At 42.0% G+C, this 12,532-nt stretch overlaps 1 protein-coding gene across 1 annotated transcript in view; it reads right to left on the bottom strand.

Annotated features, from left to right (window-relative positions):
* Window positions 1-11,297, bottom strand: part of LOC130202951 (steroid hormone receptor ERR2-like) — a 38,069-nt gene extending 26,772 nt beyond the window's left edge. Inside the window, exons 1-2 of the mRNA XM_056428846.1 lie at window positions 10,929-11,297; window positions 639-1,054 (exon numbers count right to left, since the gene is read on the bottom strand). Coding sequence (XP_056284821.1) covers window positions 639-1,054; window positions 10,929-10,978 — 466 coding nt within the window. The 5' untranslated portion in view covers window positions 10,979-11,297. The remainder of the gene's footprint in view (window positions 1-638; window positions 1,055-10,928) is intronic.
* Between the last annotated feature and the right edge of the window lie 1,235 nt (window positions 11,298-12,532).

The raw sequence follows: 12,532 nt of genomic DNA, 5'->3' as shown, positions 1-12,532 counted from the left end.
AATGTTTTTTGCCAAATAGTCATAAAAAGAGCATTGCAGAAGTTGTTAAACTGCTCTGTATTGCCTCGGTAATTCAGAAAAGGGTTTGGCAATGACATTTACCTCCTCAGTGTGGCCAAGGCCTCACTAACCTGCTGCCCAGCTCCATTTCTACGGACAACAAATCCTGCAGATAAAATCCTAAACTCTGCAGCACACTAGAGATTATTCTGGACCAGCTCCCACACATGGCAGACTCAATGCCAAATGTACGATTCACATGCAAACGCATAAAAATAAATCACAACCCAGCGCAGATTTACAGTCTGGGCCTAATGTCGGCTGTAGACGCTCGTAATCACGACCTCGTATCAGTCCCATAAGAGCAGACGGTTGGAGAGCAGCACTGAGGAACACGTCGATATGTTTTCCTGGCGGTCCTAATTGTCATGGTAAAGCTAAGAAAAAGTATTTTGAATCACCGTGAAAAAAAAAATAGCACACAGGTGGCGGTGTAGTACATCTGGGTTAAAGGGCGAAACACTTTCTTTGCGGCATATCCAACCACCTGGGAAATTACATAAAATACGATTATTCTCAGGTTTAACTGGGAGCATGCAGGCATCGGCGATGAGCCGGTGAGAAGAAGTATCAAATACCTTGTATCGTCCTCTTGAAAAAGGCTTTGCAGGCCTCGCAGGACGCCACCCCGTAGTGGTACCCGGAGGCAATGTCCCCGCACACCAGGCACAGCCTCTTGGGGATGGCATTGAGCATGTACTCGCACTTGATCGGCGAGTCGTCCGCCACGACGCCGGAGCACTCCTCGTAGCGGCGTAGGCAGGCGGCGCCGCCTCCGAGCATGCCCGGGTTGAACATTGGCGGGGAGTCCAAGGCGTGCGAGTGTCTGCTGCCGCCGTTAATGTAATGGCCGCTGGCGTCAGAGTTGCCGCTGGGACTGTGGTGACTGCCGGTGTCTACTAGCGAGGAGGATGGACTGGAAGGCTCGGTTTTGACGTAGGAACCACAGCTGGAGGATAGGCGTCGGTCCTCAGTGGGCATTCTGGTTAGCAACCTGGAGGAACACAGGAAAGGGGAGAGCCGAGGTCAGCTGACATGGTTGCAAACTGTGGGGCAACTGCAATCAGGAATCGAATAGAAATACAACAAAATTAATGAATCTCTTATAATAATATTTTCTTTGTAAGGAGAAGTGTCCTTATTTTCTTCACTCGACATGGATCAGCTAATATTTAAATTAAAGTAAAAAACTGTACGACATGGGCTTTGGAACAGCGATATGGAAATGGGAGCCTGTTTACCTCACGCCGCAAATCAGCAGTGATTTTTCGACACAGAGACACATATAACCTGACATGGAAGTAAATATACATCAGAAAACTGCAGTATCAGTGAAATTACCAGCATTAACAAGTTTGACAAGCTGCTTTCTTCCATCATCTCCTGATCATTCTGCGAGAGATTCATCAGCTGTGATGGAGCACGCCGCGCCGTCTGAGTTTGATAGATTGTGTTACACGCACAACCATTTATGTGCTGGAATGCCAAGTGATATACTACAGCGGCTTATTTCTCTCGGGCGAAATGGTAACTAACGACCACATCAACAGATGACCCATACGTCTTGCAAACAATGCCCACATTTGGTCGAGTGCCAGCGGTAAATGAATGAATGAAACTTCAGGAGGCCGTTAATGGACAGAGAGGTGTTACACTCAGCATATGGAGGATCATGGGTAATACATGACCCGATCAATAGTCCCGGTTAGTTTGCCAAAGGGCGGTGCCGGGTTACGGTGGATTTAAGGGAGAGGTTGGAGAGGCACTGACCTGGGATTAAGTTCCCTGGTCCCACATTTCATTACACATTCGTTACACAAAATGTTACACAAAGCAGATTTATGGACAAAAGGCAAGCGCTTCAGTTACAGGATGATTACCAAATATGATCGGAAAACAAAAAGGTTCCTGGAGGAATTCAAACATACGACTTGAGTTGTATTTTTACACTTTTCATGGAAGATTATATTTGTCGAGCTTTTAAAAGAGGACACTGTTCTTTATGAGCCGTGGAAAGTTTTATGTATGAAGTGATGTACTTTAAAAAAAGGCGGATCACGTTATTTACGTTGCAGACTTATCGTTCAATATGTGGACTCATATGACCTCGATCATTTTTGCTGATCGACGTTTTGCCCGTTGCGTTTTCATGCGTCAAGTCCCTTTGATCGGGTGGTCTTGTGGTTTCATTTAATTTATTTAGGATGTATTAAGATTTAGTTCTGAATAGTTAAAAGTGTATTGTTATTGGAAAGGCTCTACTTGCATTATTAAACTATTATAATAATGGTATTAAATGGTCTTAAAATGGCAATAATATTGTTCATTGCATTTATTCCTGGGGAGAAAATATTTATCGTCCAACTAAAGGCCTCCTGTCGCTGTTGCACAATACTCTCCTCTGTGCAGTTATTTGAATTATAGGAGCTTCGATAACATCCTCTCAAACAAGGCATGAAATGAGGCTTGGATCCGCGTGAGGACCGCTGGCTCTGTCGGTCAGAGTCGGCGCTGATCTTACACAACTTGAGCCGGAGCTGTAAATACTGGGTGAGAACCGTGGAAAGTCATGTTAAGAATGTCAGAAACTAACAGGAAGCTGTGAACTTGTTGCCCAGTTGCTGCCAAGGGGCTGCCCCATCTTTTCTTTCTTAAAATTTAGTATTGTGGTTGGTAATGTATTTTCCCTGTGTGCACAAGTGTTTGTATAAAGCCATGAAGTCATCCGGCCCCGACAACATGAAACCTCTCTTAACTGCTAACGGCTGGAGGGAGGAGGAGGAGATAGCCTCTACCCCTGGGCCGAGATCAGATCTATTGATCCTCTGCTTCCTTCCTGTTCCAGATGAGGCATGAAAAAATAAACCCTCCTCTTACGGGTCCCAGACATTCCTTATGCATTTTTAATCAGTCAGGACTGTTAACATAGTGAGAGATGGAGCGATACATAATGTTAGTCTTCATTCTGAGGCTAGTGTGGTTTATAAAAGACTCAGTGCTCACGTTAAATCTCAGCAGCAATCAGCATGCACCTATATACTCCATTGGAAGGAATATTTTCTCCCATCCGAGGGAATTGGAGAAAGCGGTGTGGCAACAGTTAATACATCATCGCAGCCAGATCGGGGGGGAGGGGGGGATTCCCTACGGAATAGTACATTGTGGCATTTGTAAAAAGTAGTTCACTTCCCACTTAGCACACAGCAACGCTGGGGAGATGTTTTTTGTTAGGTTTAATGGAAATTTCTAATGGGTCCCTTCAAATCTGTCGAAATGAAATAATGGCACAAACCACCAATTCACGCAGACAGAAATAGCTTCATAGTTTCATAATTTGGTTTCTTCCGCTTGTTGTAGGAAAAGAAAGAGACATAGAGTTTCTAAGTGTAGCCTGACCCTACTCACACCGACACACACACACACACACACACACACACTCAAACGCATTGCACCTAATATCTGATGGGTTAATGTTTGCTCCGCCTCGCAGAAAAATGGTACAAACCACGCAGACACGCAAGACTCATCAGACGGACATGAAGGTCACCCGTCTTCTCTGCGCCGCTGTTCTTTGAGGCCCAGACGGTCCCACAATGGATGCCTCAGAGCAGCACACACAGGTTTCAGTGTGTCCACCGCACGGAAAGGAAAGAGTGTCGAGACACGCTACAGTGAAATGACTAGAGCGCTGCCCATAAGGCTGTCCATGCTCAGTGACCAGTTGTTTTTGTTTTTATTCTCATTTTGGAGGCGAGGTGGGATGGGTGTGAAAATGTCCCACCAGAGCCGCTTAAAATCTCAAATGTTTATGTGTGCATGTATGTGTATTTTGGCACTCCTCATGTGTGGCAGTGTTGCAGATCCCCTGCTTCCCCAACATAAATCCTGACTCCCTCCATCTCTCCTCTAAACTATGAATTGTGTTTCCCGGCCTTCCGAATTTCTACACAATACATTTTTTACCAGCAGTTAAAAAGAAGAAAAAGAAAGAAGATGCATATTCAAAAGCGATTCCCCCACAATGACCTCGACGACTGAAGGGTTAAAAAATCCGACACGCCATATTTTACTATGTATTTTCCCGCTGAGGGGAAATATTATTGTGGAGCGCGGGGTTGAGCTCGTAGCAAGGAACACAACGTAAATCATGGCGCTGAACACACAGTCGAACACGGAAGCGTGGAAGGACAGAGGCAAGGAGCCATGCATGAAATTAGTTCATTAATCTTTCTATGATAGGCTGTCCCTGTTTGGGGCAAACTCTATCAGCTTTAAACTGAGTGCCCCTTCCTGCCTGACACATAGATTACACCGCGAGTCCGCGGACGGGGGGTGTCTGGGAAATGAATGGTCACGCGAGTGGGAAAATGGGGTAGCGCGTGTCGTCCCCAGTGTTAAGTAGCAACAACAGCACGCGCGGGACACGGCGTGTCGGCACAAATGAAGGTCATCAAGAAACGTGCGCGTTCGGAAATTTAAATGCATTTATGCGCCGCTGGGAATAATGTAGTCAAAGTATGTTTTTGAAGCACATTTTTAAGGTTATTTGTGATAATAGAAACGGCCATGTTTATTAAAATGCGCACGCTGGCGCACGTCTTCATCGTCTTTAGCTGTCGACTCAGATTGGACACGTCTAAATCACAGCCTCTCAGGCGTGGACTGAAATGTTACAGAGAAAGTTCTGGTTACTACTAATCAAGTCTGAATTGTTTCCTTAAGTTCTTTTAGATTTCCTGATTGGTGTCTGGTGGATTCATTTGCTGCCTCTACACCTGGCTATTTTGGACTGAGGTAATTACTCTTTTAAAAAGTATTTACCTGACCTAATTCATATTCTTCTTGCCTCTTTGGGGGTAGGTTGTGCCTTCAACATCTGTTTCTGATATTTATGCTTTATGTGTTTTATTTGGCTTCTTGTGTTTTATATTTTGTGCATTAAATGTTTCAACTGGCAGCAAGACAGGAAAAAAATGAAGTTTAGGCCTGCAAGATTACTTTCATGATTGATTAATATGCCAGTTAGAGAAATACAGAAAATAGTCCATCACAAGTTGTTGGAGACCAAGGGGACGTCTTCATGTCTTTTTTTGTCCAACCAACATTTCAAAACTCAGAAATGTTTAATTTATTAATGTAGAATAATAACATTACCACCAAATATTAAAAATGGAGATGCTGAAGCCAGTTGATTGTTTTCATAATCAAAACATTCTGAAATGATCAAAAACCTTGCCAGTTAATTTGTTTCAGCGTGAATACATTAAAAGCTACAGTGTGTGTTTTGTGCTCTAATTGCAAAGGAATGTAATTATTCCCAACACACTTAATCAGCTTTCTGATGTTCCAAAGTTGAAGAAAACCATGGGATATTGTGTAAACGTTGAAAAATAAGTATGTGAACCTATTCAACACAAATGTGTGATCTTTACTTCAAAGTTACCACAAATTAATAAGTTCCAGGACTATTTTTGTACTGCATGGCAGATGTACACACACACACACACACACACACACACAGAACGTCCAGCATATGGCCTCTTCAATGTCACTGCCACGAGGAGAGATTGCATAGATTTCCCACATGGATGATGTCTCCTTACCTGGAGTATCAACCCCCCCATCTACATACACGTCCACCACCTCCAGGAAATTGCTCTCCCTGCAAAGTCAAACACACCCCTAACTGCCTTTTAAAGAGAGACAGAAGAAGGAGGCTATGGGGGGAGAAAGAATAAACGAGTAGAGACTTAAGCCGTCATTGGGAATCAGAGGGGGACTCATGAGGGACAGTTACGATATTGATTTCATAAATAAACAGAGATGGCCATCGATCCTAATGTTATTTTGCATTTCAATTACTGCCCAGTAACATAACCTTCAAACGTCTGCTTCTCCCCAGTAATAACATCCACTGATAATCACAAGCAAGTCTTGTCCGCCGCAAATTGGCTTTTCTCTCTCTCTACCTCTCTCTCATTTTTTTTTTTTCTTCCAAATGTGTAAATGACACAACTTTGCATTTGCCTAATGGTATTAGGGCATGGGCTGAATTTAAAGTGAGACTCGAGCTGATACAGTAAGCGCTCCGGTCAATTGACACAATGCAAATTAACGCGGTGAAGAGGAATTAAGTTCACAATGTGAGACCTCGTGAAGCTACGATGAGGCCCATTAAATTAAACATACTGGCTGGCCCACACTCCATGATTAGACGGACTGCTTCTTATTCCTGTGTGTGTGTGTGTGTGAATTTCATTTGATCAATAAAACAAACTCATTCTAAGGAGTCCTCTCTGCTGCTCACATACAGCCTGTTCAGATGAAAGCCACGTCGTGTTTTGATTGAATACTGGCAAAAAAAAGAAAAAGAAAAGAAGCGTCCATCTACACGCTGATGCATTCAGAGTCCTTGACAGGTTGCCTAAGAGGATACATCTATATCCCGATATCAAGAGGGGGGGTCGTGACACGTAATGAAGTTATTTTTCGTCAGGTGCCGTCACGCGGAGATGGGCTGTTCCCACGTATGCAGCGGCCATCGCCATTAATACACACGTCAGAGTGAACACTTTTTTAATTGTTTTTTGTCCTTTTTTTGCCTGACCCGTCTTCATGAAAACTCAAAAGCTGGCGGTAAAAGAGAAGTACCATTTCCTCCCACAATGTTAACACAACCCAAAACTCCCACCGCCAATAGGCTCGGCTGGCTGATGGGACCAGTAGAATCAGCTGGGAAGCAAACTCGCAAACTTCAAGAATTTTTGTTGTTGTTGTAATTTTAAGTACAAAAAAACCACCGCGACCGTGTTGCTTAACGTCCAGCGATAGCCGTTTACATGCAGTGCTCAAGGCGAGTTGGAAGCAGCCACATTGATCCACTCACTGGAGTGATGAAGCAAAGACTTAACATTGTATTTAATATTTCTAGCATGCTTGTGAAGAACATAAGGAGAAATAAGACTCACATGATAAGTAACATATCAGATATGATTTCTTAAATTTTGTTTCTGTTTCCACACTTTGAAAATACCGTCAACTGACATTTCAATTTGTTCAATTTGTAGAGTTTTATATCATAAAGTTTCTAATTAAAAATATAAACTTTGGTCCAACACACTAGCAATGAGATAGTACATATACAATATTCTGCTGTTATTTAATTGAATTTTTACAGATTCTATTTGTCAAAAATAATTTTATGTTTACTGCGCCTCTCATTTGTTCTGAAAAAATAAAAGGTTTGTTATATACTGTATTATTATTATGAAGGGGAATTATGCATTTATGTTGAGAATGTTGACAAGACAAAACACGATCAATTCATTTAATTTTTTAAATATTAAAGACACTGACTAATGAAAACGTTACGTTACGAACAGAATACGGCGATGTGTATAACTCGTGTAATAAATACAGACTCAACGTATAATAAGATGCGCTTCTCTTAACAGACACAGTCAGGTGTTTCCATGATATGGCACGGCTAAAATTAGATCCCAGGTCAGTGTGCGATTCTTTGGTCTCATTTGTACATGTATATGCGCGCACGTGTGTGTGTGCATACATTTGGCCGCTTGTGCTTATGCATTCCTGTTGGTTTGTTTGTGAAGGGCACCGACATATGTAAACAAGTAGAACCAGAGTGAAATTGATCAAAATATATGGGAGCAAACTGATTATAAACAACATTTAAACTTTTAGTGGAAATTATGCAGATACATTATGTGGCTGACCATTTTAACATAAATAATGACTTTTTAAAACATTTAAAATATAGGACATTGTTGTATGTTTTTGTTTCCTGATATGAAGACATACAATTATATCAAGTTTCTGTGAAAATAAAAACATTTAATCTCTCTCATGTCATCCGTCTGAAAAAGTGTAGAGTCATTCACAGATTTATAAAAATAGATGACAAAGTTTAAAGGACTCTGGTCCGGTTTGTGTTCTTTAATCCACGCTTACTGTAAAGCTGCAGGCTATTTGGATTTTAGTTGCACACAAATTCACAAAAAAACTTGGTTCAAGAAGCAACAAAGCGAACCTCAAGTGCATAATTTATGAAGTTTAAATTATAATTGTATCTGAAAGCCAGAACATTGAAGAGAAAGAAGCAGCCCAGTTGGTTCATCTGAGCATATTTACATTTATGCACAAAAATAAATTAGCAATTATTTAGTTTTAGTTTTAGAGGAGACAAAACATCTCTGAATGAAAATACTTTGTATCTATACAGTTATAAATATGTGTATGTAGATGTATTCAATATTTCTATAATATGATAACTGACAGTTTATAACAGTTTGCTCAGGAGGCTGGTAAGTTTTCAACCAACAGAGACGTTGAGGGACAGTTGGACACATCAGTCTTGGGCCTCTCACCTCTGGCCAGAAGGTTGGTCGTCAGTCCTCAAGTGATTATAAATAGCATGCCGTGCAGACAGACCTTACTAAGCACAGCTTTATGGGACACCAACAGCACAGATTTACTGTGTGTAAATACTTAAGCAACTACAATGACACGCAGTGTGGTTAACAATGCTTAGAAGTAAAGACAGATTTAAGGATAAGTTACTGCATATTGCATAGCTGCTGTTACATTGAAAAGAGCTTTTGCTACTATAAACTGCAAGTTCCCAACTTTTTGGAGTTAATAAATAGCAGGCTGTTTCATTTGAAAGCGCCATCATGGTTTTCTCTCCTAAATTAAACTATAGTCAACAGAGCAAGTTAAAATAACTCCCTTAGAACATGCAGCATTACTCAAAGGGAGATGTCCCTCTATATGTTTTCAGGGGGGTGGGGGGAGGCAAGTTGAGAGCTGCATACACATGTGTGACCATCTGCTGATGCGCCAAATCACACATATTTGTGTTTGTCCATAAATGCAGCGTAAACGTGCAGATGTGCACACGTTTTAAAAGGCACACACACACACACACACACACACATAAATACATACACAGACCTGGCCCAGGGTCGGCATTGTGTCGTTTGTCTTTTTATAATTTAAATTCCACTTAAAAAGCTTTTCACAAGGAAAAAATAAAAAAATAACAACAGTTTTAATTGAATGGACGTGTACTACATGCAGTTTTATAGATTCTGGAAATTGATGCTTGTGCAAAAAATAGGAGCTCAGAGGTTGTTTGTGGTTTTTTTTCTTTCAAGTGTGCCGCAATCTGCACATGAATTACAATATTGAATGTCAAGACATACATGTAACCGATATATTTAAACACATTAACAAGAAAAGAAACCCGGATCTGTTGTATGTGAGCTATCAAAACAAACGACACGTTCTCAACACAGTAGTGGTTAAACATTACATGCATTTTATATCTGCCCGCTGAGGAATTAGTGTCATCAATTTGATTGTAGTAATTCAATTAAATGTATGTGCTTCATATTTTGTATAACATTATATGTGCATCGCCGTTGAAACAGTTTGCATCGTCAATGTTGTCAATCGCACACTTTATGTTCGACTTGAGTGCCATTTTGGGTGCCAGTGCAAATCTAAAATACAACATAAAAATGAATGTAAAAATCAACGAGATGCACAAATTAATGAGGCACGAGATTACTGCAAATGTGTGTTTAAAATCATCCACTTTGAAATAATCCCCCCACCCCCAACACCATTTATAAAATGTGTTACTTTTGAATGTGTTGATGTTTTATAATTTCCCTCACTCATACAGGCAGATGTGAGTTCACTTTAATGAGTTGTTGCTAAAGATTGAGAATGATGTGCAGAGTTTGCAAATATTTGTAATCAATGTATACATACTGTATATGGTGTGTGCAGCATTATAGAAAATTATATAAAAGAAAATTAATGTAAATAAACCCGTTTGTGCTCTTTTTTTCACCCCTTGTCCAATAAGAATCGATAAAAGAATCGAATTGATAAGCAGGAATCGATAAGGCATCGGAATCATTAAAATCTTATCAATTCTCATCCCTAGTAATCATAGTCCTGTCGAAAGTGCGAAGCAGGTCAAACCTTTGCAATCCCATCTACAGCTTAAACATAAGAGGATCCCAGTAAAAGGTCTCTGTCCAGTCATGGTCAAGAGAAGAGCTTCTTCATGGAGCGTAATAGAATACAAAAGGCAGGTGCTTTTTGAGATGTGAGACTTTCTTTGACTACTAAAACTAAAACAAGCTGCTTCATTCCTGCACATATAGGAACCAAATGCAAAATGCACTTACACGTTAATCTTATTTAGATATAATTCAACGTAATTATGTTTACATTAACTGCAAACTTTGGTGATGATATGTTTTTTATCATATAGCAAAGTGCAAAATCTCCAATTACAGAAAAAGTGGTCAAAGCATTTACAAAACACAAGCAGGCGAGTTTTCGTACACTCAAGAACACACAGACACACACACACACACACACACACGCACACACACACGCACACGCACGCACAGAGTCCCAGTGTTCTTATGGGACACCGCTGGACAATAGCTGATGTTAGAGGTTATTGGTCTGACTCTGGGGTATCGTCCGCATTAATCTGCGCCTGGCTCTTCCCTGTTGCTGAGGTTAAACTCTGATCCCAGATCTGTGGGGCAACCGTCGGACCTGGACTCCCCCGCGGGCTGCGCTATATACCGCAGCCTCACCGACACTCTGCTGTCCCGTACACGGGGGAAGCTGAGCTAACACGAGGAACTCACTATAGGTTTAAAAAACTAAAAAAATAAAATAGTTCACAAACGGTTTCCACACATATTTTCATTATGATTGTTTAAATAATTAAAACATATTTTAAAAAGTACTCGCCTATTTTAGGAACAATTGTGAAGATGACAGATAAACCAGAGGAGAGGATAAGATGCACCTACTGGTTGTGGTAGCAGAGAGGGTCAGGGATGCACAGTTCGGAAACATCCATCAGTCCACGTGAAGCATTCCAGGTGTTGCAACAACAAAAAACTGATAAACAAACAGCTGGGAGGGGGAAAGCTGGAGGAGGAGATCAGTTCCTAAATCTTCACATATCGTGATGAAATGTTGGTCAGGTGTTCCTGGGTGTTTCCTCCCCTCCCTCCCCTGTTCAACACACACACACGCACACACACACAAAAACCTTCTGCCTCGGCCCGACAAACTCAAGTCTGCACAGGTGCTGCACACTCAGGAGACTCAGGAGGGCGGAGAGTGGTGTTGATACAGGAAGAGGAGGAAAACCTGAAGTACAGATGAAGAGAGGAAACGGGAAGAAAGTGTCCAGAAGAGGAGAAAGAGTAAAGAGCAGGGGATGGAGAGAGAGAGAGAGAGAGAGAGAGAGAGAGAGAAAGAGAGACTCAGAGACGGACACAGATGGATGAGAGCAGCAGTGGCGAGAGGAGCGCACTCAGTCTGAGCAAGTCGGTGAGGGGATTGAGTCTCCATTGAAGTCACGGGGGTTCTTTAAGAGCAGGAAGGAGTGGCTCGGTGCACACGGAGCCGCTGCCATTGGTCAGTTTCAGGAAGGCTGTCCTGAGACCAGCCAATGAGGGCGAGAGATTGCTGAGATGGGAGGGGCTAATCAGGGACCAGTCGGTGTCCAGTCATTCACAAGGGAGCGCTGCAAAACACACACAGGCACACCCCCAGATATAGATAGATAGATATATAGTGTATATATAGTATATAGTGTATACATATTGTGTGTATATATATAGATAGCTAGGGAGATAGATGGGGAGTTTATCATAAAGTGCTTCCAACTGCACAAGTAAACTGAAGTGGGCAGTATTCACAACAACAGCGGCAGCAGCAGAGCTCATGGAGGTGATTTAAACAGGTCTGTTTACTGTGCTTTAAAGGGCTCAGTGCCAGCTTACAGAGCTAAACTGTTCTCTTTACTCCTTTATCCTCTCCGCCGTGGATCTGGGTTTCCACAGCATGCCCTCCTTTGAAGTAATATGGCAGCTGCTTCCCACAGCATTTCACCAATCACACAGTGAAGGGGACGGGGTCCACCAATAACCGGCCGAGACAGGATGTAAGGAAACCGAGAGTGATAATGACCTCGGCAGGAACGATAATAACGATGACGACGACAGACAAGTTTGAGTGGATCTTTACCACGTCTGTGTCATGTGGCAGCCATCAGGGGAAACTCAAAGCCCCCCCCCTCCTCCTCTCCTCCTCCCCTCCTCATCCAACCCACTTCATCAACCCACATTTTCCTGATCGATACAAAACCCATCACGCGCTCTTATTGATCACCGCGTTGCTGTGTCGCCAGAAGCTTCGGGACAGACTCTGTTTCCCAACCCCAAAAAATAAATTTGGACGTTTTTCTTTTCATGTCAGTCCACATCAAAGTCACAGACTGATTGCTTTAATAAAGGAGCTGTGCATTCTCAATGGAATGTTTTGATCAATATTTTGGCATTTTGTGTACTTTCCTGCAACGGAAAACTAGGATATTCCCGCAGATCTGATTAAGACACCCAGA

This window comes from Pseudoliparis swirei, chromosome 12 (assembly GCF_029220125.1).
Source record: "Pseudoliparis swirei isolate HS2019 ecotype Mariana Trench chromosome 12, NWPU_hadal_v1, whole genome shotgun sequence".
Classification (NCBI taxonomy): domain Eukaryota; kingdom Metazoa; phylum Chordata; class Actinopteri; order Perciformes; family Liparidae; genus Pseudoliparis; species Pseudoliparis swirei.
The sequence above is the reverse complement of the archived record's forward strand: the minus strand, read 5'-3'. Positions and strand labels throughout refer to the sequence as shown.